Below are 23,163 nucleotides of genomic sequence, written 5' to 3' on the forward strand. Positions count from 1 at the left end.
CACTTCCTGTGCGTTTGGTGGATGGCTACATGGAAGTACAAGTCTTGCAGTCTGAGGAAAGAGTTCATATGTGGGCCCAACAGACACTGCTACTGAAGTTCTCTAATCAGCAGTACGGGGATGCAGACACACCTACAGGGGAGCATCCTTAGGAACACTACTCAAAGAAACTAATCAGTATTCACTCATGGACTTCCTTATTTTTTACTATAAGGATATATTAAACACTTAACCTGACCTACGAAGACATCCATATGACTGAGTAACGGATATTGTACTGCTGTTAATCTTGTACTCACTCACCTTACATCTAAGTTTAGGTTGCCAGCTTTCTTGCTGTGAAATGCCTAGTACACCCTTTGGGGTTCTAAGAAGAGAATGGGCCAGTATTCTTCTTGGCAGGTTGTCAGTGCCAGATGCACTCATTTACATGAGTAAATGCTTTTTGAAGCTCGTAGTTAAATGCTAATATCTGAGAGTTCTGCGAACAAATGCTTAGGTGCACTTGTCTCAGCAGTCTTTCAAAGAACAGCACAGATTCCACACTGACTTCTGTGGAGAAGCAGAATCTCAGTTTTTCCTACAATGAAAACTTGCATCCCAATTTTTCTATTCAATACCTTATTCTAAGACTTACCCAGAAAAGCCAAACTCTTTAATTGCATTTGAGAGCCAGTTCAGGGTTTCCGACTGGTTTTTAGGATTCTTTTGCGAGAAGGCCATGGACATAACCTGGAATAGAAAGGAAAATTCAAATCTTTATGGTCACTGATGGATCAGAGATAACACCCTCATAACAGAAGAGTGTTGGCATCTGCTAAGACTTTGCAGTGCTGTTAAACCATGATAAATAGGGATATATGCACAACAGATTAATAATCTACTGTAAGTAGAGGGTGCTTGCAATGAGGTATATATCTGAAAAGGAGACAGTTAGGAGCTACACTAGGCGGCCAGAGGCAATCTCCATTCATTCCTCACTGACCTGTTCAGCAGTCCATGGCAACAGACATGCTTCTGCTATTGCTGTCATTGCTTCTTTTGCATTACTCCCACATTTCACATCACCAATCTTGTCCACGAGACCATCCAGCACAACTTGGGCTGATGTTTTGGAAAAGTTCCCCTTCTGAGCAATCAGGGCAACTATATGAAGCTTCATTTGCATTACCTGAGAGGGACAAACAGCATAGCCATAACAGTAGGAAAGTAAATAGACTTGTGTGCTGCTATATGTTCTCGCCTGGACTACAATGCAGCTCAAATTAGCCTGAAGTCCTGTCAAACCATCTCAGAAGACCCCAGTACAAATAGAATAAAGAGAAGGTTTACAGACATTATGGTTATTCGTAACTAGTAGGACACTAGTAACTAGAGCAACATCTTACAGTAACACTGCAAGTGTTTTAAAATCTTACAACCCACCATATTAAGATTTTGTAAATCTTAGCTTGGACAGGAAGACTGTCAGATTCACTTTCTGGAACAAGTTTTTAACAATTTTTCATCAATATATTTAAAAGTGCTTTACAAAGAAGGATAGAGGCAGAAACGTACAGAGAGGCTAACTTACCAGCAGTCATATCGCAAGTCAATAGCAGCATCATGTCTGCTGACTTCCTGTCTCGTGCTCTACCTACTGGACTGCCACGTCTTATTCAAACTTATTAGAAAGCATAATTTACTGCAAGTCCTGGGGTTTCACTGTTAAAGGCTTTAAAAAAATTTAGCCATGCCACTGTTGTGAAAAAAGATGCTCCATCATTAAAACGGATATTCAAACTTCAAAGCGGATCTTAGAGGTGAGAAAATACAGCTCAAACAGAAGCGTGATCATCTTCCAGAGTGTTGTACAGGATTCTTTTCATGGAACATAACTATTTAAAATCCACATACATCCTTCGACCCATATTTTCAAGTTACATGGATCATCTCATTGTTATGCAGGCAAAAAAAAAGACAGTTACCTTTTCCGTAACTGGTGTTCTTCGAGAGGTGTTGCGTATGTCCAGTGCATATTAAGTATATGTGCTTGCCACATGCACCGGTGCCATAAGTTTTTCCCACAGCAATATCCATAGGGGACCGGCCACGGTATAAGGGGCGTTGCCAGTGACACCCCCCCGTTCCTTCTTGCTGGAAACTCCGACAGCGTGAAAGGAGGGCGGGTTGTGGAATGGACGTGTGCAACACATCGAAGAACACCAGTTATGGAAAAGGTAACTGTCTTTTCTTCAAGTACTTGCTCATATCCATTCCATATTAGGTGACTCCAAAGCAGTACCCCTGGAGGTGGGTAGGAGTTCATGGTCGTGTAGATTGCAACACCACTCTGTCAAACCCAGTGTCGTCTCTGGCCTGCTGAGTGATGGCATAGTGAGTGGTAAACGTGTGAACAGAGGACCACGTTGCAGCTCTACAGATCTCCTGGATAGGGATGTACGCCAGGAAGGCTGAAGATACCTGCGCTCTCATCAAGTGGGGTCTGACAACCAGCAACAGCGAAACCCCCGCCAGGTTGTAACAGGTCCTTATGCACAAGGTAATCCAATTGGAAATCCTCTGCAAGGACACTGGGCGACCCTTTGTCCTATCCGCTGTAGTGATGAAGAGTTGAATTGATTTTCAGAAAGGCTTGGTACATTCTAAGTAAAAAGCCAAGGCCCTCCAGATGTCCAGCGCATAAAGATGCCTCTCCTCACCAGTCTTGTACGGTTTGGGACAGAATACTAGAAGGAAGATGTCCTCGCTGATATGGAAGGTGGAGACCACCTTTGGCAGGAAGGCTGTGTGGGGCTGTAACTGATTCTTATCTTTGTAGAAGACCGTGTATGGTGGTTCTGAGGTAAAGGCTTAAATTTCAGAGACCTGTCTTGCCGACATCACCGCCACGAGACACACAACCTTCCATGACTGGTGGGAAAGGGAGCAGGAACCCAGCAGTTCAAAGGGTGGGCCGGTGAGCCTAGAGAGGACCAAGTTAAGATCCCACTGCGGGACAGGAGTCCGTACCTGCAGGAAGAGTCTCATGAGCCCTCTCAAGAATCTGACCGTCATGTCATGGGAAAACACCGTCTGTCCTTGGATCGGTGGATGAAAAGCGGAGATGGCCACTAGATGCACTCTAATGGAAGTATGCACCAGGCCCTGGTTCCTCAAATGGAGCAGGTAGTCCAGGACAGCCTATATGGAAGAACGCGAGGGAGAGATGCCACGCTCGGACACCCAGCGGGAAAATCTCGTCCACTTGGCCAGGTAAGTCAGTCGGTTGAGGGCTTCCTACTCCCCAGGAGGACCTGTTGGATTCCTTTCGAACAGGTCTGTTCCTCCGGGTTCAGCCATGCAGCATCCATGCCAAGAGGTAGAAGGACTCGAGGTTGGGGTGTAGGAGCCAGCCGTGGTCCTGTGACAACAGGTCCAGGCATTTGGGCAGGGGACAGGGAGTGGCTGCTGACAAGCTCATGAGCGTGCCAAACCAATGTTGGCAAGGTTATGCCAGGGTGATCATGACAACCTGTGCTTTGTCTCTTGATCTTTGCCAGGACCCTGCCAATGAGTAGAATTGGAGGGAGTGTACGTCAGTCTCCCTGACCATGAGAGGAAGGTATCAGAGAGGGAGCACTTGCCAAGAGCAAAACCGGGGACATTTCATATTTTGTCTAATAGCGAACAGTCCATTTGGGGAGTTCCCCACCTTTGGAAGATCATGCAGTCTACCCCTGGATGGAGCAGCCACTTATGATGAGAGAAATCCCTGCTGATCTGGTCCACCAGTGTATTCTTGACAAGCTTCCAGGTGCATTTCGTGGCTGATGCAGAAGTCCCATAGATGGAGTGCCTCTTGACAAAGTCGGTGAGAGCGCTCCCCCTTGCCTGTCGATGTAGAACACAGAGGCTGTGTTGTCAGTCAGGACTCCTACTACCTTGCCCGACAGGTGGGGCAAGACGACTCCGCACACCAGCTGGACTGCTCAGAGCTCTTTGACGTTTATGTGATGCACACCCCAGCCGAGGTCCAAGGCATCCGACACCAACTTGATGGAGTGGCGCGGGGGATGGATACCATACTCCAGGACTGTCCTGCAGTATGGTATCCATCTTTTCCAGGGAGTCCTCTGGACTGGGAATAGCCATTGTTGCAGGGGATGCATCTGGAGCCTGGCATGGCGGACTACGAAAGTGCATGCTACCATGTGACCCAGGAGGCGCAAACAGATCCTGGATATGGTCAGAGGGAACATGGAGACTTCCACAATGAGGTTCGGCAGGTCTAAATTGAGGACTGCTCCGATGAATTCTATCCTCTGCACCAGCACCAATGTCAACTTTGTGTCATTTCACAGCAGGCCCAGAGAGCAGCACGTGGCCTGAAGCACCGCACAATCCTTTTGGACTGGAGACCTGGAGCTGCCCTTGAAGAACCAGTCATTAAGGTACAGGTAGATCTGAATACCCCAGCGCCGGTAATAAGCCGCTACCACTGACATGCACTTGCAAACACTCTCGGTGCTGTCACTAGGCCAAATGGGAGGACTGCAAACTGGTAGTGGTGGGGCCCCACTGTAAAACGGAGGAAGCGTCTGTGAAAGATTGCTATGTGGAAGTATGAGTCCAAGTCAAGGGCGGCATACCAGTCTCCCAGATCCAGAGAGGGGATAACAGAAGCCAGAAAAACCAGGCGGAACTTTTTCTTTAGGTACTTGTTGAGGTCTTGCAGGTTCAGGATGGGCCATAGACTGCCCTTGGCCTTTGGGATTAAAAAGTACCAGGAACAGAACCCCCTTGGCTCCTGTACTCACGAGGAACTTCTTCCACCGCACCCAGCTGTAGTAACCCCTTTACCTCCTGCATGAGGAGACTCTCGTGAGAGGGGTCCCTGAAGAGAGACAGGGAAGGCAGGTGGGAAGGGGGTATAGAAAGGAACTGGAGGGTATAACCCAGTTCCCCTAGGCTGAGGGCCCATTGGTCAGAGGTTATAGCTGTCCAGGTAGGGAGGAAGAGAAAAAGGCAGATGGAGAACCCAGGGAAAAGGATGGATCCCATGAATAATCTGGTAGGTCGCCCTCGGGCGCACCCTCAAAATGACTGTTTGGCCCCCTGCTTTACAGGTTGAGCCCAACTGGGCAGAAGGTGGAGGCGGGTGGCTCGGGCAGCACTCATAGCCCTTGGCTCATTTATGGGGCTGGTCCTGCCAAGGCTGACTCCCTTGGCCCTGCTGTGGTTTGAACCACTTACGTGCTGGACAGGGGCATAGAGACCCAGGGTTTTTAGGGTGGCGTGGGAGTCCTTGAGGCCACACAATTTGCTGTCTGTCTGTTCCACAAATAGGGCCTGGCCATTGAAGGGCAAGTCCTGCATTGACTGCTGGGCAACCCAGAGAGGAGCAGCAAAAAGGCTCGCCACATCGAGATAGCGGAAACCATGGTGTGGGCAGTAGCGTCCAACACTGCCTGGAGGGCTGCCCTGGCCACGGTTGTGCCCTCATTGAGGATTGCTCAGAACTCTTTCTTGGAAGCCTTGGAGCAACCCTTTGAACGTGGCCATGGCAGTTGGCCACTTTCAGCTGAAGGCTGGAAGACGAATAAACCTTTCATCTGAAAAGACCCAGCCTCCTTGAGTCTTTATTTCTGGGGGTGGCCCCGGGTTGTCCCTGCCTCTCCTTGTGACTAACTGCCTTGACCACAAGGGAATTGGGGGCTGGGTGGGAGTATAAGTTCTTATGCCCTTTGGCTGGCACCAAGTACTTGCGTTCAGCCCTTCTAAAGATAGGAGTCAGGGAAAAAGGGGTTTGCCACAGGGTATTAGTGATCTTAGAAACCCCTTCATGAAGGGATAGAGCCACCCTGGCAGGAACAGAGAATGGCAAACAGAGTCCAAGTGCTCTTTCAAATCCTCCGCCTGAAGCCCCAGGTTAGAAGCGACCCTCTTCAGAAGTTCCTGATATGCCTTGGCATCATCCTGAGGAACTGGGCGAGGGGGTCCCATGACGTCCTCGTCGTCGCGAGATGAGGCTGATGCCGGTACCGCGGGAACCTCCATGTCCATTGGTGGTCCAGCAGCTGCTCCCCTAGGTCCTCCTGAACCTGCAAGGTCTTACCATCGCAGTCTCCAGCACAAGAGGGGGGATGGGATACAGAGGCCACTGGCCTCTCCGAGGCTCCCAACACTGAGTGAACAGCCTGGGACAGCTGGGTGAGCCCCCAAGGGTTCCACAGGTACCACGGCGCCAGCCACTGCACTTGGGGCCATAGGACAGGTTTTGGTGCTGATAATGTAGACGGCACCATCAGTACTAGGTCTTGTCCCACAGTCAGGGAACCTTATTCCAAGCTGGAGCCACCAATGGAGTGGTTGGTCCTGGGCAACCAGGATTGGGCTGAGTAGTGGCTCTTGTCCAACTTGCCGGTCGCTGTATCTTGAAGCTGACCTGTACAAGCAAGACTGTTGATCTTTGGAGGATCTGCATCGGCTACCCCGCGATCTACGCCTCACACTACTCGACTGGTACTGGGAAGTCAAATGGGATTGGGGGCTACTACGAGACAGTTGCCGGGAGGATCGTCCTGAGTAGGGTGACCTTCCTTTTGGAGACAGGTGATGACCACCTGGTGATCTCTTGTACCTGATTGGTCCCGGGATTGGCCCAGGGTCGGCGCTGGTCCTGGAGCTCTTGCTGGGTGGTGCACGCCTTAGAGGGTCTGCACCAATCTACTGGCAAGGTACACCTCTAGTCCCTCAATCAGTGCCCCCAGTGCGGGGACCGAAGAAGGCTCCGCTGAGCCTGCCTCTCCCGTCCTGAGGCAGGACAGCTGCGGGTGAGCGAACACTGGCGGGACATCCCTCTCAATGGAGAACGGTACTGCTGAGGCAGGGACACATGCATAGGTCCCAACACAGGTTTTCCCCGAGACCAGGGTACCGCAGGAGATGGTGACAGCGGCACCGGGAGATTCAGGTTCTCTTGAGCTGATTGAAGGGCTTTGGGTGTCTACGGCACTTGAAGCTGGCTGGGGCCTGCACTGCTATCCAGAGTCACAGGCAAGGCATGGGATGGGCTGCACCACTTGACTTGAGCTGGGGCCCGACTTCCCAAGGGGGATGTTGATCTGCCTGACATGGGTCTTGGCTTGCCCCTGCCCTCTCCTTTCCATTGTAAGAGGTAGGAGATCTTCTCCTCTCAGTCTTTTTTAGCTTCTTGACCGGAGCTGCGGAGGGAGACCGACCGGTACTGCTCGTGGACAGCGCTGGAGGAGTACTGTGCATGGAGGCCACGGTGCTCGGTGCAGAGTTGGACTGCTGCTCTGGTGTTGGAGTGAGTGTTGACTCCATTAGGAGCACTCAGACAGATACCGCACTCCTTCTTTGTCCTAGGTTTGAAGGACTTGCAGATACAGCACTTGTCATTTATGTGCCTCTCGCTTAAGCACCTTAGGCAGCTGGTGTGTAGATCACTGCAAACAGCCTATGCCTGTCAGCAATCACAGGGCTTAAAGCCTAGGGACCGGGGCATGCCCCAACTGGGTTCCGTTCGGGACTAAGAAAACTATTGACTAACTAAGAGAACTACTATGTATAACTATTTTACAGGATTTCAAAGTTCACAAGAACAAAGAAGGAATCAATGCTAGCCGAAGCAGCAGACATTCTAGCACCATCACTTGCAGCAAGAAGGAACTGAGGGTCGGGGAGCCAGCAGCACCCCTTATACTGCGCCATGTGGGTGCCACTCCAGAGGGCATCGGAGCCTGTCTCCTACTGCTGAGGGAAAAACTTCTGGCACAGTGCATGTGGCGAGCACACACACCTAATATGAAATGGGCATGAGCAAGCACTGGAAGAACTCCATTTTCTTCTTTTGCTGACAAAGCTGCAGAAATACAGCTGTTCATATTTTACCCAAGAATGGACGGACAAAAGGACTTCTAGAACTACTATCAAAACTGAAGTCCTTCTATCACTATTTACACCAAAAACTCTTGTGCCTTCAAACACTGTTTTATCTGATATAGGAGCATTATGCTATAGCTATGTTAAAATCCCCAAAACATTTTAACTGAAATCAACTGAAAATAAATTCTATTTATATTGGGTATCAAAAATATTTTCTACAAAAGCCCAAGTTCAGGCCTAAATGAAGCCCACAGTGTTTCTTTAAAGGTGGTCCCTAAATATGAATGCCTTTAGATTGCTCCCCTATTACAAAGGCATGAAGAAAAACAAGTTACTTGGAATGAAGTGCCCCACTAAAAATCCTAAAGCAGAAACTGACATGTTCAAATCAGAGTGTATTTATTCACTAAGCAATGAAGTAACTGACCACCAGCAGTTGCGTTTTTATAGTCTAAGATCTGTATTTCTTTTAGCAGGTAAGAGGGTATACAATGGAGTAACAAACTATTGCTGTAGCAAAAGACTGCAATCAATTATATATAGCAAAAGATAGAGGTTTACCTGAAAGTTGGTTTCCTTCCACCCAGGTTTCTTGGCCAGCATCCTCACCAGAGCTTGGCAAGGCATTTCACTTCTCTCCATCAGTTCTACAGCCTAAAGGGTCAAAATCAAATTAACCATTAGGTCCAAAATATGCAAAACAAAATCCAAGAAAACTATTGGCAGTGAGATTTGCAATTTAGGCTTCTCTGCAAGTTAGGAGGATTAGTCTGGATTTCATTTTACACCAATGGGGAAACATGAGCTGTTATGTCCTTTAGACAAGAGGCCTTTTTAATGCATTTGTATTTATTTCCTTGGTTTTATTTAATGTGCGCCCATACAAAACTCCAAACACATGAGCAGCCACGTAAATGGCAATATTGTCTTGGACAAACAACACAGCACACTCCAAAAAAAATGCAATAACTATTGACAGCTGCATCACATACCCAGTACCATTTCAACTTAAAACAGAGATTGCACCAGACAACTCCTCATAAGAATGGAGTATAGATATCTTGGACTTAAGAGTCTACTTTGTAGCTTTTAAAGCTGCTCTTTAATTCATTCCAAGAGGGGAAGTTGCATCCCAGTGAAAACTTGAATGCTTAATGATTAGGCAAAGGCTAGATGCTGCTCCAGACCCCAACGGACTATGAAGTGCCACCCTTTGCAGTAAAAGGGCTATGCCACTACACTTAAGCCTGTTTTTATGCCAAATACTGAAGCTCAATAGCAGTTGCAATAGGATATGAAATATTTGCAGATGTGCAGTAGCTGCCTTTTAAAGTAAGACTCAGTCCAAAAGCATCACATGGTAGGGATGCTTTTAGGGAAGAAAGCCAGCTCCACACTAAATAGAGCAGTGTCTGTAACTCATAATGCTTAGTTTGTGTCCTTCCAGAGGAGACAATGGAGATCCCTCATATTCCCAGCTGTAAAGGGTGATGTAATAGGATGCAATCAGCTGGCAATCGAAACTAGAAGTTTGACAGCCAGCATTTTGTATTTTAATTGCTGCCTAGTGTGGAGCCAGCAGGGATTTTGGTAGATTGTGGCAGACACTTGCAGTAGTCAGAGTAACAGATTGAGACTAACTGGCAGCAGAAAGTCATTAATTCCAGTTTTTTATGCTTCCTTCTAAAAAAGTCATCCTCTTACTGTCCGTTGCACAATACTTACCTTCTGAAACTCCTCCATGCAGGCAAGTCTCTCCTTCCAGTTACCACTATCTAACTGCTGTATGCAAGAGGCTGGGAGGACAGCTGAAGCTCTCTCTTCACACACCTCTATCTGAAGACAGAATACAACAAGGTTAACACCGTACCACATGCTCTCTTGTATACCAGTCAGTAGTCTGATTATTAAAGTGCAGGAGGGCAGAGAGATAACCATGCCCCAAGGAACTTACAAAGTAGGAGATCCACACTGGAGATCGAGAGGAGAAACAATTTTTTCATTAGTTGAGATGACTGATGTGGATATAGGTCTTGTGGAAGTGGTACTCAGGAGGCATTTAAGTTATGAGAAAGGATACTAGTGCATTGTGATAGAGGAGATCAATCTAAGCATAGTTACCAGAAAAAGTTAGACATACTGGGAGAAGAGCAAAGTGTAATCTTGTGCTGTCTTCTCTTAATTTTAGGGTTAAGCAAATTTTAGTGCAGCTTTGCAAATATGAGTATTTGTCAGGTAGGCACAAAGTCAATCACCAGGAGGACTGATAATGGGTGGGTGGGTGTGGGGGGAGTAGAGAAGCCATTTTACAGGTCCATTCTAGGAGAGAGGATGAGTAGCACTTAGCAAGGTTATTTTAGTGCATTATCCACAAGGAGGGAGCTTATATCATTCATTCACTCACTCCCACTAGGTTCTTCCCTTGTACCTGATCTCCCTCAAGGGCTGCATATTTGACTGCTTGTCAGACATGTTCAATTTTTACACCAATAGCATAAATGACTAGGATAATTCTCATTTTTAGGACTTTCCATACAAATCTAAAGTTTGAAGGCTACACAAGAGTCCAAACACAATGACTTTCTTTTTATTGCCACTCAGCACACAGACAGCTTCCTTGTGGGTTTCTAGCTTTTTCCTTGTCCTTCATCAGAACGTAACTACTGCTACAAACTACATGTCTCAGTCTGAAACACTTCAGAATGAGTTTGAGAGTTTTGCAATTTAATCTGAATAGCCCAGGAGCAGACTAGCTTTTCAATAGGTAGGCTTGAGCAAATCACTGGACTATCTAGTGTATTTCAGTCTAGGTTTCGGAGTCAGGCTCTAGGGTTTCTGAGGCTTTTAACTCCAGAGAATACAATTTAGTTACACACCCAGTACTTCCACAGAAATTACATCTCAGCCTCCCCACTCCTCCCAACAGCACAGTTCAGCTGAGAGGCAAAAGGACTCACACTTAGGCCACAGTCAAATTCATAGAAGTCCTCACTAATATTTGAATAATGGATTGTACAGAAGATAACCTGATTGTGTTTATTAGAGGCTTCACAATTAAAGATTAACAGTTATGTACAGTTTAAACCCATTGGTTTCCCCTGCTTCAGGTGTTTCAAATCCCAACTTCAGGGCCATTAATTCTACAAAAATCAAGAGAATAACCCAGCTAGCACTGCTTACATGATACTGTATTGCACTTTTCATTTCAGAATATAGTATAGTACCTACCGAGAGTTCAGGTTCAAGTATCTCTTTGGTCTCAGATCCTTTCTTGCCTTTAGTTCCAGCACCTCCCGCACCAGCAGCTGCAGCTGGCTTGCTTTTCTTGGAAGGGCCCCCAGACTACAGAGGAAACAAGAGTTAGCAAGGATCAAGCTGTTAATTCACCAGAGTTCAAAATCAATACTTAAAATCAAAGAGTCTTGCTTTCCAACATTCCATGCGCTACTTCCAAAAGATACATTAAGGCAGGGGTAGTCTATTTTTTTGGTCAAGGTCCAATTTCTTGGTCAAGGTATAGTCAAGGCCCAGACTCTGGAGAAACATTTTTCACACTGCAGTAACCATGATAGTACTAAGTAAACAAAAAGATTTTGTGGTCCGTTCAAAAGCATCTGGCGGTCTGGATTTGGCCCGAAGTCTGCCTACTGATTAACCCTGCATTAAGGAGACTTAAAAGTCTTCCGTAACAATGTAATTGGACAAACAAGTTGTTACTTTTAACCATAGTAGTGTGCAACAGGCTGCGTGGTAACAATGAACAGGCTAGCTCAATCAGATGTTATATTTCCAGGACAGTAAACTTCAGAAGTTGGGTCAAATAGTAGTGAGAAGTTAAAGGCAATGAAAATAGAAGGATTAATGTTCATTTGAAAAGGGTCAGAGAACAATAAGTTAATCAAATCAATTTCCTTTGAGGTTGCAGTTAGGCATATATAGTGTGGCTGGCAGTCTGGAAAAATAAACTTAAGTTTTTCACTACAGTACTTAACAGGTGTTTTGAGACCTTTGACCAATTTAAATATTCACTTCTGCATTCCTCAACAACTGTTTGACCAAGCAAAGGGAATGGAAGGGTGCTAAGACAACAATATGTTGCTTAAAGCTTTTTAACATTTAATGATCACATGGATTTTTTTTTTTTTTAAATCCAGACTGGTGGTTTACACAACATTTGATAATCAGGAAGATACAACATTCCAGAATATGTTTATTGCAAGAGCAACACATTGTCATTGAATGTGTTCTCTCTTCACCTATGTGTTAGTATTACACTGCCATGCCAAGTTGCATTATTGCTTACGGAACCCTTTGAAAGTATTCATTGGGTTGTCTGCAGTATGACAACATCAGGACTTGGCATTAAAACACAAGCAAGAAATCATTTAGAGGATAAAAATGGCAGAATTCTCAATTCCACACCAGATTGCTTTCTAAAAGAGTACAGGATGCATTCTTTTAAAGCCTGTTACTGCATACCACCTACTCCTGAACAAGAGGTAGAACAGGAAAAGAAAAGATTTGTTCTGATTAACTTGTAGATTAGGTTTGCAGAGGGCTGCAACTGGATGAAATTTAACAGGCCAACTTTGGGTTTTCAAGCAGTAACTATCTCAGGCCATCATGTGTGATGGAGTCTGGCTATATTCCACTTACCTTGGCAGCAGGAGCCTTTTTCAAAGGTCCTGATTTTGCTGAAGTGTCTTTTGTATCCTTGTCCCCAGCAGCCCCTGAAAGAACAGGGGTCTTTCCAGCAGCAGGTCTGCATTCCTTTTTGTCAGCTGCTCCACCTGTGTTCTTACCATAAGCCAGCTCCACCTTTTCAGCACACTCTTTAATCTAAGGAACAGTGTTAAGAGACCAAAACCATTTAAGTACAGCTGCAGCATCTAACCAGCCAAAGCCACCAATCCAGAGCCAGCCCTGAGCCACTACAGCTCCAGGAGTGACATGAAAATCATATAACTTGTTTTACTGCCAAAAAGCTAATGCTATTTAAGCAGCACTTAGCAATGCTAACAGGACAATGGCATCAATTTGAAATTTTAGTCCATGCAGTACAGTTTCTTAATGTGTGCATACAACTCCCATTAATGCAAGTAGAAGATGTGTATCTAGAGAGGAAGACTGTATAAGGAGGTTAAAAGCAAAGTCAGTCTTTAGAGCAGGTATTAATGACTGACTATATAGTTTAAAGCTTATTTAACAAGCCTGTCAGCATCTGTACATAGGTGAAGGGACAAGTCCATACATAGTATTATGCAGGATTTGAAGTTTAACTAGGGTCACAAACCAGATGGCAGAGTCCTAAACCCCACCTGGCAGAAAGGAGATAAGATAGACTTCTATTACAGACACCACAACCTCCAAACCACTAATAGAGGCCTCAGACCTAGATCAGGATTTAAGGAGCGATGTTAGCTAATGTACGCTAACTAAGAAGTTTTAAAAGTCAGTGCTTTTAACGATCCTAAACTGACCAAGTTACAGCTGGCAGGTGAGGGAGGGAAGAAGTGACCACCACACCTTTAAATACTAGTCCACATTAAGCCTGAGAGAATACACGTTAGAGATGGATTATTCCCTACATGGGTTTTAAGAAGTTTGTTACCCACAACATACTAGGACACTGCAGAGGTATGAAAGCACTTCACTAGCCACTACATATACAGCATTCTGTCCAAATCCATAAGCTCACCCGATCAAGTTTGAGTTTGTCCACATCTGCTAGGAAAGGGTTCACAGCTTTCTCTCCAGCCACCTTCAGAGCTGTGCCTAGTGCTTCAAATGCAGCATCTCTAACTTCAGGGGCAGAGTCATTGATATGCTGTTGAGAGGATTCATTTGTAAAGAACAAGGTGAGTACTAAGTACTGTTATAAATTATAATAGCAATGCCCTATTTTTACTGTAAGTACTTGTGGTGAAGAGTAGATTGTATGAAGGGAGGAGATATTAATCTAGTCCACTGGCAAGTAGTTATCTTAAAGCTGCTGCCCCCTCCGATTTCATTTTATGACAGAGTGGTAGAAGTTTAGTTCAGCGGAAAAAAAAAAAAAAAAAAAACCTTATATAATGTCATAAGTAGGCCTAGTCACTGGGCGTGTCTCCTAAGTCAGTTTTGTCCTAAAACTCCACCTGTTCTCTAGGGAAGATTCCTTTTCCATTCAGGAAATGAAACAGGACCAAAGAATGTTATTCCACTGGAATAAAAGAAACTAGCCTCCATTGCTGCAGGCTACTTGTCACCCAACCTCCCAGTTATTCTACTTGCTGCACCAGAATACACAAAACTTCACTACGTTACATCCTCTCAGACAGGCTTCTCACCTCACCCAATCCAGTGCGTCCATCACAACACACTGCTTCCTAGAGAAGTATCAATCCATCCTGTTTTACCTTAAGAAGAGCAGCACAGAAGGGTTTTAGCAGGCTCCTTGGCAGGGTAGAAGGTGTACAGTGACGAAAGCTTCTTGCAATGAATAGGGATGTCTGTTGCTTGATTGTTGGGTTTTTGTTGTCCATCACAGCCAAAATATCCTCACTTATGTTCTGCAATGTAGTCTAAAAGGTTGGACATGTGAGGTGGTTAGCTTCAGCAGAGGGATAGGAGAAAAGTCCTCTGAAACAAACAACCAGCATGATTGATTCTCAGTAGCACAGTACTGACAGAGTTTATAACACTTGTCCTTACCGTAAGGAAGATTGCATCTATGGCTTCCTGCAGAGCCTGCACGACCTGAGGCTTCTTCTCTTTAAACTTTTCCAGGATAGTTGGGACAACCTGTTTTTAAAAAGGACACACAATACTTCAATTACCTAATTGCAGAAAAAACAAAAACGCTCCCCAATGTGACACTTCGTGCCCTCATGGTTCAGGAGTGTATGCATGTAGTTAAGATTCTTCAGCTCGCCTCCCTCCACTGCCACAGGGGCATAGCAGTGGCAAGGAAACAGCTCCTGCTGGCCCTATATGCCACCATTATCACCACCAGAAACAGCAGGGTACTAGCCTTCACTCATTTATAACAATTTTAGAAAAATCTCCGGTTTCTAAACGTCAGGGAGGCTGAGACACTTCCCTTAACACCTCCCTCCAGCAAAAGGGCCACCACCAGGAAGAAGGCTGCCCAAGGGCTCTGCCTTCTGAGGAAGGAGCCCTGAGCCCTAGTCCTGCTCTTCCAGCCTTTGCTGCCACCTGTTTATCAGAAAGCCACTTTACAGTTGTATTTCAGCCTACAAATAAGTACTATATCACCCCTCTTCTCTCCACTCCATACCTGCTTAGGGGAAGAGAAGAGCATTAGGGACATCATGATACCAGAAAGTTTATGTCAAGGAAACAGATGCCTGATGCCATTAATACCTCCCATTTTTGCTGGGCTCATATGGTCATTATTTCGACTGTTATACCGCCATGATTACAGCATACCTACAACTACTCTAGGAACATACTGCTCCAGCACCACATACTCCCTCAATTCAAACAAGTTACAGTTGCTAAAAAGGTATCCAACAGATCTGTTTTCCCTATGGCATTTTTCTACCCATAAAACTTGTTCCTCCCCTTTTGGGCCGATCGGTGGAATGGGCCATAGAATTATCAGAGCGGAGGAACTGTACAAAGAATCAGCAGAGCAGACATAAGAAACTAGTCCAGACATTTAACACCTATACACTGCATAGGACTATTACCTCAGCATGAGCTGGAAGCAGCCAGCACAAAGCAAAACAAAAAATTGGGAGATTTCAACATGCCTATTGAAAGACTGCATATGTAAAAGCTCAAACTCATCTCCTCCCTCACCTTCCTAGCGATCTCACAGGTTATCTGCAGGCCAACCCACAGACCCTGAACCTCATCAGCATCAAGATCATCACAACCCAGCCACTGTCTTGAACAGACCACCACATCATTAAGATAACAGTCAGGGATCTTTCAGCTTCCAGGTAACAAGAGTTATGATCACATTCGACCACAAAGACTCACTGATTCCAACAAATTTCAAGGTATATGAAAGGATAGCTGCACTCAAGACAAGGAATTGAAGATCTGGTAAAACACTGTATATGAGCTTAGAACATCAACACACTGGTATCCTAAAGGCCCCTTCCTCCTATCACCCATACTGACCCACTTGGTTTTCTGAAACTCTGCATCAAATGAATAGAAGGGGTGGAAACTCAAGCACCAGCAGTGAACACTGATTGATACAAACAGGATAAAACAAGGAATTCCTCCAAGCCTATCAGGCAGCTGTATTACAGGCCAACAGAACGTTCTTATCAGCCTCCACTAAAGCTACTAAATACCACCCAAAGAAAAGGCAATAAACTGCTTCATTCCTAAGTGCCAATGATGCTCAGTTCTGATGCTAAGTGCTGTGAAGAATGGTCATCCTATTTGGCTGAAAAGATTATGCACATTCAGGAAGGCTTCCCAAAATATCTGGATCTGCCCCACTTATACCTACCAATCTACAGACCTGCTTGCATTCCTGGAGTTCAAAACATTAACTCGGCAAGAAGTGCTGGACAACCTAAAGAGTCTTGACCCATGCCCTTCCTGACTTGTGAAAAAGTCATGAGCAATTGATATCACTCCTGGCTGAAATAGCCAACATGTCATTCAGGGAAGGAATCTTCCCCTCCTTCTTCAAACGAGCAATAGTCTGGCCAGCACTGAAGAAACTTGCCCATGTGTCGATTTTAGCCAACTACTAGCTAGCATCATGCCCCCACATTACTGAGCAAGCTCTTAGGCTCTCTCATCTAAGGCTAAGTTCAAACTCAACTAATTGAAGCCAATATTCTAGACCCAGCAGAGTATGGATTCAGGACAAGACGAGACACGGAACTGAAACCACTTCAGTTGCACTGACGGATAATCTACTGTCACTAGCTAGGGGTCAGACATCCATTTTCTGGACCTCAGCAGCATTTAATATTGTTGACTATAAAATTATTTCCGCCTCACTTGAAAGAAGCGGCAGGAGTCCCAGGTAACGCACTAAAATGCTTTAAACCCTTCCTGGAGGGACACATTTGAAGAGTGGTGATCGGAAACTGCATCTCCACCACCAGACCACTCACTTGTAGAATCCCACAAAGATCAAATCTCTCTCCCAGGTGGAACACTGTGATGGCAACGAGGTGTACTTTGATGGATGATCCAGCCAGTCAATGCTGCTTCAGATGCAGTAGATAGTCCAGGATGAATGGCATAGATACTTCAAGTGGGGGTACGTGACTGATCGTATCAGCATGAGAACCTTTTCCATTTGGCCAGGTAAGTGGCCCTGGCGGAAGGTTTCCTGCTACCAAGGAGCACGTCCCTCACCAATTCCATGCATAGGAGCTCCACTGGGTTTAACCATGAAGCTTTCAAGCCATGAGATGGAGGGACTGGAGGTCTGGATGAAGCAGGCGGCCATGGTCCTGTGTAATCAGATTTGGGAGGAGCGGCAGTGCGATTGGGGTGTCCACTAACAGCTCCAGAAGCGTGGTATACCAATGTTGGTGTGACCACACAGGAGCCAGCAGAATTACCTCCGCCTTGTCTACAGGGTTCTCCTTAAGATCCGCAGAGACGAGTGGTATCAGAGGGAAGGCATACAGTAGATGGTTCCCCCAGGGTATCATGAATGCATCAGAGATAGATCCTGGACTGTGCTTTTTGAAGGAGCAAAACATTGGACACTTCCTGTTGCTCCTGGTGGTATAGGTCTACCCGGGGAAACTCCCACCATTGGATTTTCTCTGGGTAACAGGAGTGTGCATCCTCAGAGATTTCATAGTTGCCCTTGAGTCCTTTAGGCTGTGAAGCCTTAAGTCTGTCTGATCCACAAAAAAAAGCCCTGCGGCCTAAAAGGAAAGGTCCAGCAGGGTCTGCTGAACTTCCGGGGGAAGCCCAGAAGCTTGGAGCCATGTGGTTCTCCTCATGACCACCCCAGAAGAGATAGTATGTGCCGCAGTCAGCCAAGTCAAGGAAGGCCTGTACGGATGTCCTGGCCACTGACTTCCCCTCCTCAACCAGAGCCAGGAACTCAGATTTCGACTCAGTGAGGAGCAACTCCTTGAATTTGGAGGGAGTCCCACGAGTTAAAAATTATACCCACTGAGGATAGCTTGTATGTTAGCGATCCTCAGCTGTATGCCCCCTGCGGCATAAACTTTCCTGCCAAAGAGGTCCATTTGTTTGCCCTCTTTAGCCTTGGGAGCCGGCACCTGCTGCCCCTGGCACTCCTTCTCATTTACTGCCGAGACCACCAGGGAGCAAAGACGTGGGTGGGAGAATAATAATTCATATCCCTTAGAAGAAACAAAGTATTTTCTCTCCACACCCCTGGCAGTGGGCGGAATGGAGGCAGGAGTCTGCCACAGGGTATTACAATTGTTGTAAATAGTTTTAATGACCGGCAATGCCACTCTGGAAGGGCCTTTTGGGGCGAGAATGTCCACCATCAGGTCCTTTAACTCAATGAACTTCCTCCACCTGTAGGCCCATGTTACGGGCAATGTGGCAGAGCAAGTCCTGATGCGCTCTGTGGTCAATGGGCAGAGGACCTGAAGGTGATGCTCCTGCCACCACCTCATCAAGCGAGGATGAGGAAGAAGCCAGTGGGGATACAGGGTCCTGATGGCACACTGTGCGCTCAGGTTGCTCCTGGGTAGCATTGGTGTCCAGTGGTTCGGCACAGTCAGATGTGACCTGGGCTATGGGTGGGTCTGGAGCAGGTTCCGTTGTTCCCTCTGTAGTATGAGGGGGTGGGCTGGATAGGGTCACCTCTGTAGCATAAGGGGCAGGTCTAATCAGTCTGACCGTGCAGGATGATGCCCTGATGTCACAGACTAGAAACTCTGGAAGGGCTACCCTGGGCCTGATGGTAAGCCCGGGGGTCCAGAAGGCCCACTGCGCAGCGGGTGGCCACGGTGGCTGCCAGGTCGACTGTGTGTGTCTCTTGCGCTTATCCGACCTGTGCCTACTGTGCCACGAGTAGTAGGAGTCTGTCTCAGAGTTGGAAGATCCCAAGGGCGACGACCACGGCGGTGCTGATGATTCCTGAGCCAGCAGTCGGGGCCGAGAAGAGGAAGTCGGGGATCGGTGCCACAACGATCATGTAGAGGATCAGTGCCAGCTGTCCTGCAACTGAGACTGGTGCCGGGTGTCTGTTGCTGGAGAACAGCTCCTGCGTTCCAGTGTCGTGTCTTGGTGCTGGCCAAGAAAGGGTGACCGTGATTGGTGCTGGAGACACAGATTGTCACGCTCCCTGCACCAGACGATCTTGTGCTCAGGCCAGTGCCAGAGGATGTTGGCGATGTAGACCGGGAACGGTGCTGGTCCGGCGATGAAGAGGGCCTCATCATCACGGGCTTGCCTCTAGACGGCACTCATCTGGGCGGTGCCGGAGGCTTCTCTCTAACAGCAAGGGGCTGAGGCGCAGTACTTTGTATAAGTCAGCTTCGAAAGTGTCTGGGGAGGAGGGGGGTTCCAGCTCCTCCACCAAGTAGTGCCCCGCCAGAGAGTCACTGAGTGGCGGGCTCAACAGTGCCAACTGGGGCGCCGGAGTCGACGGCACAAGGTCTTGCTGCTTGGAAGTTAACTCCTTCCTCTGAGGCACTTGTGGGGGCATCGGGGACATTGACCGGTGCTGGGGATCTCCGGTACCAAGGGTCTCTAGCACCAGAGTCCTTCCTCGGTACCAATTCGCAGACCGACACCGGGGCACTCTGCATCAAGCTCAGGCCCAGGACTTGGTGGTCAGGTGCCGCTGGACTGAGTGTGGCTTCTATTAACAGCTGCTTCCAACACAAGTCGTGTTCCTTCCTAGTCCTGGGCTTGAAGGCCTTACAAATCTTGCTGCGCTCAGACTCACATGCCTCCCCTAGACACCTCAGGCATGAGTCGTGAGGGTCACTATTGGGCACAGGCTTCTTGCATACACTGCAAGATTTAAATCCCACTCTCCAAGTCTATTCTAACTAGAGATAAACTATGAACTAACTACAAAACAAAAACTGCGTAGGACTAAGTAATAGCTATGGGAACACTTGCAAGCAAGTGAAACAGTCCCAACGCTACTACGGATGGTAAGAAGGAACTGAAGGGGATCGGGTCGGCAGGGTCATATATTGAGCACCATGAGGGCGCCACTCCAGGGGGCTCCTTAGCCGACCGACGGGAGCTGCTGAGGGAAAAAAAAGTTTCCAACAATCGTGCACACAGCGCGCGCACACCTGATTGGAATCGACATGAACAATCACTCGAATCACAAGACCATACCACTACCATGAACATGGCCCAGTACTTGCATGATATTAGCTCACAGACGGACAACAAGTTGAAGCTGAACCTGAGCAGGACAGGGAGGATGCTCACAGGCAGAGAAAAGCATTCAAGAGCTTCCAGCCACAGTGCAGTTTCCTTCAGTTGAAGGCACACACCCACAACTGAGCATTTCAGTCAATATCTTAGCACTACCCTGATCCCTCACTGACACAGAGCTCTCACATAGCAGCATTCACGAGTAATGCTTTCTAGTCATTTGAGGATGACAGACTCCAGCCCATCCTGAGCGATAACGACCTGGGCCTCAGCTATTCACGCTGTTGCCGCTTCTTGGCTGCACTACAGCAATGCAGTATGCCTGGTCATGCAGCCTTCACCACTTAGGAAATTCCAGCTAGTACAGAACTCTGAAGTCTCTCTTCAGCAATGCAGGCTTTTGTGAACACATGAAATTTATCCTCTATTCTCTACACTGGCTGCCCATAGAACACCAAATCAAGTTCAAAGCCTCTGTCCTTATCTTCAAAGCACTCCACGGCCAGATATCTAAAAGGCCTGTCATAAATATAAAGGGAAGGGTAAACCCCTTTGAAATCCCTCCTGGCCAGGGGAAAGCTCCTCTCACCTGTAAAGGGTTAAGAAGCTAAAGGTAACCTCGCTGGCACCTGACCAAAATGACCAATGAGGAGACAAGATACTTTCAAAAGCTGGGAGGAGGGAGAGAAACAAAGGGTCTGTGTCTGTCTGTATGCTGGTCTTTGCCAGGGATAGACCAGGAATGGAGTCTTAGAACTTTTAGTAAGTAATCTAGCTAGGTATGTGTTAGATTATGATTTCTTTAAATGGCTGAGAAAAGAATTGTGCTGAATAGAATAACTATTTCTGTCTGTGTATCTTTTTTGTAACTTAAGGTTTTGCCTAGAGGGGTTCTCTATGTTTTTGAATCTAATTACCCTGTAAGATATCTACCATCCTGATTTTACAGGGGGGATTTCTTTATTTCTATTTACTTCTATTTTTATTAAAAGTCTTGTAAGAAAACTGAATGCTTTTTCATTGTTCTCAGATCCAAGGGTTTGGGTCTGTGGTCACCTATGCAAATTGGTGAGGCTTTTTATCCAACATTTCCCAGGAAAGGGGGGGGTGCAAGTGTTGGGAGGATTGTTCATTGGTTCTTAAGATCCAAGGGTCTGGGTCTGTAGTCACCTAGGCAAATTGGTGAGGCTTTTTACCAAACCTTGTCCAGGAAGTGGGGTGCAAGGTTTTGGGAAGTATTTTGGGGGGAAGGACGCGTCCAAACAGCTCTTCCCCAGTAACCAGTATTAGTTTGGTGGTGGTAGCGGCCAGTCCAAGGACAACGGGGGGAATATTTTGTACCTTGGGGAAGTTTTTGACCTAAGCTGGTAAAGATAAGCTTAGGAGGTTTTTCATGCAGGTCCCCACATCTGTACCCTAGAGTTCAGAGTGGGGGAGGAACCTTGACAGGCCACCTAAACCTCCAGGTGGAAGACTGGTCAACAACTTTACTCCACTGGCACAATGGAACTTTCTATGGTCAGGTAAAACCTATCTGTGTGGGAGATAGTGCTTTCTCAGGGGCTAGCCTGAGACAGTTTCTGGGGAGAATTCAATGCACAAAGGACCATTACAAACCTCACCAGCGGGTGCTCCAAGTGCAAGATGTATTTCTTTGATATACCTTCATGAACACTTTGCAGTACTTTAAGCAAGTGTACACATTTTGCATGAATGCACACATCTAAAACCTACCAAAACAAGATACTTCACTGTGCACACTTCTCCCCTTAGGGAGAGAATGACCCATGTGTAACAGAAGTCTGTCACGTCACTTTTAATGCACTACTAGAAAATGCTCATACTCCAATGATGAGTGCTGTGTAACAACTGACAGAGCAGAAATAAAGAGAGGGAGTTCCATAGTCCTACTGGACTCTTGGTACCTCAGGAAAAGGGCTAATTGTAGTATGGCCATCCAATTCATAGATGAGAAAGTCCCAAAATTTAAAGGTGAAGTAACAGAAGTTGGTCAGACAGCAAGAAGAAATTCACTTGTGAAATCTCCTTTTCACCCACCTTCCTGGAACCTGCTGAGTTCAATGTACAATAGTATTTGCAATGAGATTGTTACAAACTGAAGTCAGAGTTGTTTAACTGAAAAGTCAATTTGTGCTGGGCTATAAATTAGCTTGAGATAAGTTTATCATATTGCTAAATCCTGGGTTCAAATACATCCAGCTAGGATCAAGAACAGGTTTCTATGTAGACTGACTTCTTTACAATCAAGCTGATTAAACGAAGCTTCAAGAGAATGTCAATGCATTTGACTCTGGAAGTGTTCATACCGTGTACATTCTTTGGGGGACTTTGGAGGATTAACAGATGCTATGCTAAAATATTGGCCAACAATTCACAGGAAAGATCCAATTTCTTAGAAAAACTGGCCAAACCAAGTTCCCTAGCAAATGGCTGTGTACTAAGTTTGTGCAAGTCAGAGATACCCATTACAATACTGAACAGAGCAGTACTCAGAGCAACTCCACCACCTCACATATCCCACAACTATAGAATGTATTCTTTGCATCAGAATTTAGCTGCAGAATCTCACCTCTTTTAAATTATGATACTATCTCTGCAGCTGTAAGGGCTAACCTTTAAAATACAAACCAAGCGTAAACAGAGGCAATAATGCTTCCTTGTCTGCGCCTGAAACAAGCTCAGACGGACAATGTCCCATTCATCAAGGCCCTCTGGACTCAAATGATTCTGCAGCAGAGAAGATTTGGCATTTTCCCCCAATGTAAAGAACTCAGCATTTTAAAAACTGAATGTGTCATTCTGCTGCAGCCAGGCACCTCAGTTCTCTCTACTATGCTAGGCCCTACCTGCAGCTCCCATTTGTTCTCCACAAGAGAGTTAATTGAATTATAGTCCATACTTCCTGCACTGCACCATGGAATCCAGTAA

The 23,163-nt window shown here is 46.4% G+C and overlaps 1 protein-coding gene across 3 annotated transcripts in view; it reads right to left on the bottom strand.

The window, feature by feature from the left end:
* CKAP5 (cytoskeleton associated protein 5) overlaps nt 1–23,163 on the bottom strand; it is a 100,487-nt gene that overhangs the window by 41,693 nt on the left and 35,631 nt on the right. For all 3 annotated transcript variants that reach the window (XM_077818629.1, XM_077818632.1, XM_077818631.1), the window contains exons 10-18: nt 14,584–14,673; nt 14,289–14,453; nt 13,589–13,717; nt 12,547–12,729; nt 11,119–11,232; nt 9,616–9,726; nt 8,452–8,544; nt 986–1,171; nt 638–732 (exon numbers count right to left, since the gene is read on the bottom strand). In XM_077818629.1, coding sequence (XP_077674755.1) covers nt 638–732; nt 986–1,171; nt 8,452–8,544; nt 9,616–9,726; nt 11,119–11,232; nt 12,547–12,729; nt 13,589–13,717; nt 14,289–14,453; nt 14,584–14,673 — 1,166 coding nt within the window. The remainder of the gene's footprint in view (nt 1–637; nt 733–985; nt 1,172–8,451; nt 8,545–9,615; nt 9,727–11,118; nt 11,233–12,546; nt 12,730–13,588; nt 13,718–14,288; nt 14,454–14,583; nt 14,674–23,163) is intronic.

The sequence above is a fragment of the Eretmochelys imbricata genome, chromosome 6 (genome assembly GCF_965152235.1).
Source record: "Eretmochelys imbricata isolate rEreImb1 chromosome 6, rEreImb1.hap1, whole genome shotgun sequence".
Lineage (NCBI taxonomy): Eukaryota > Metazoa > Chordata > Testudines > Cheloniidae > Eretmochelys > Eretmochelys imbricata.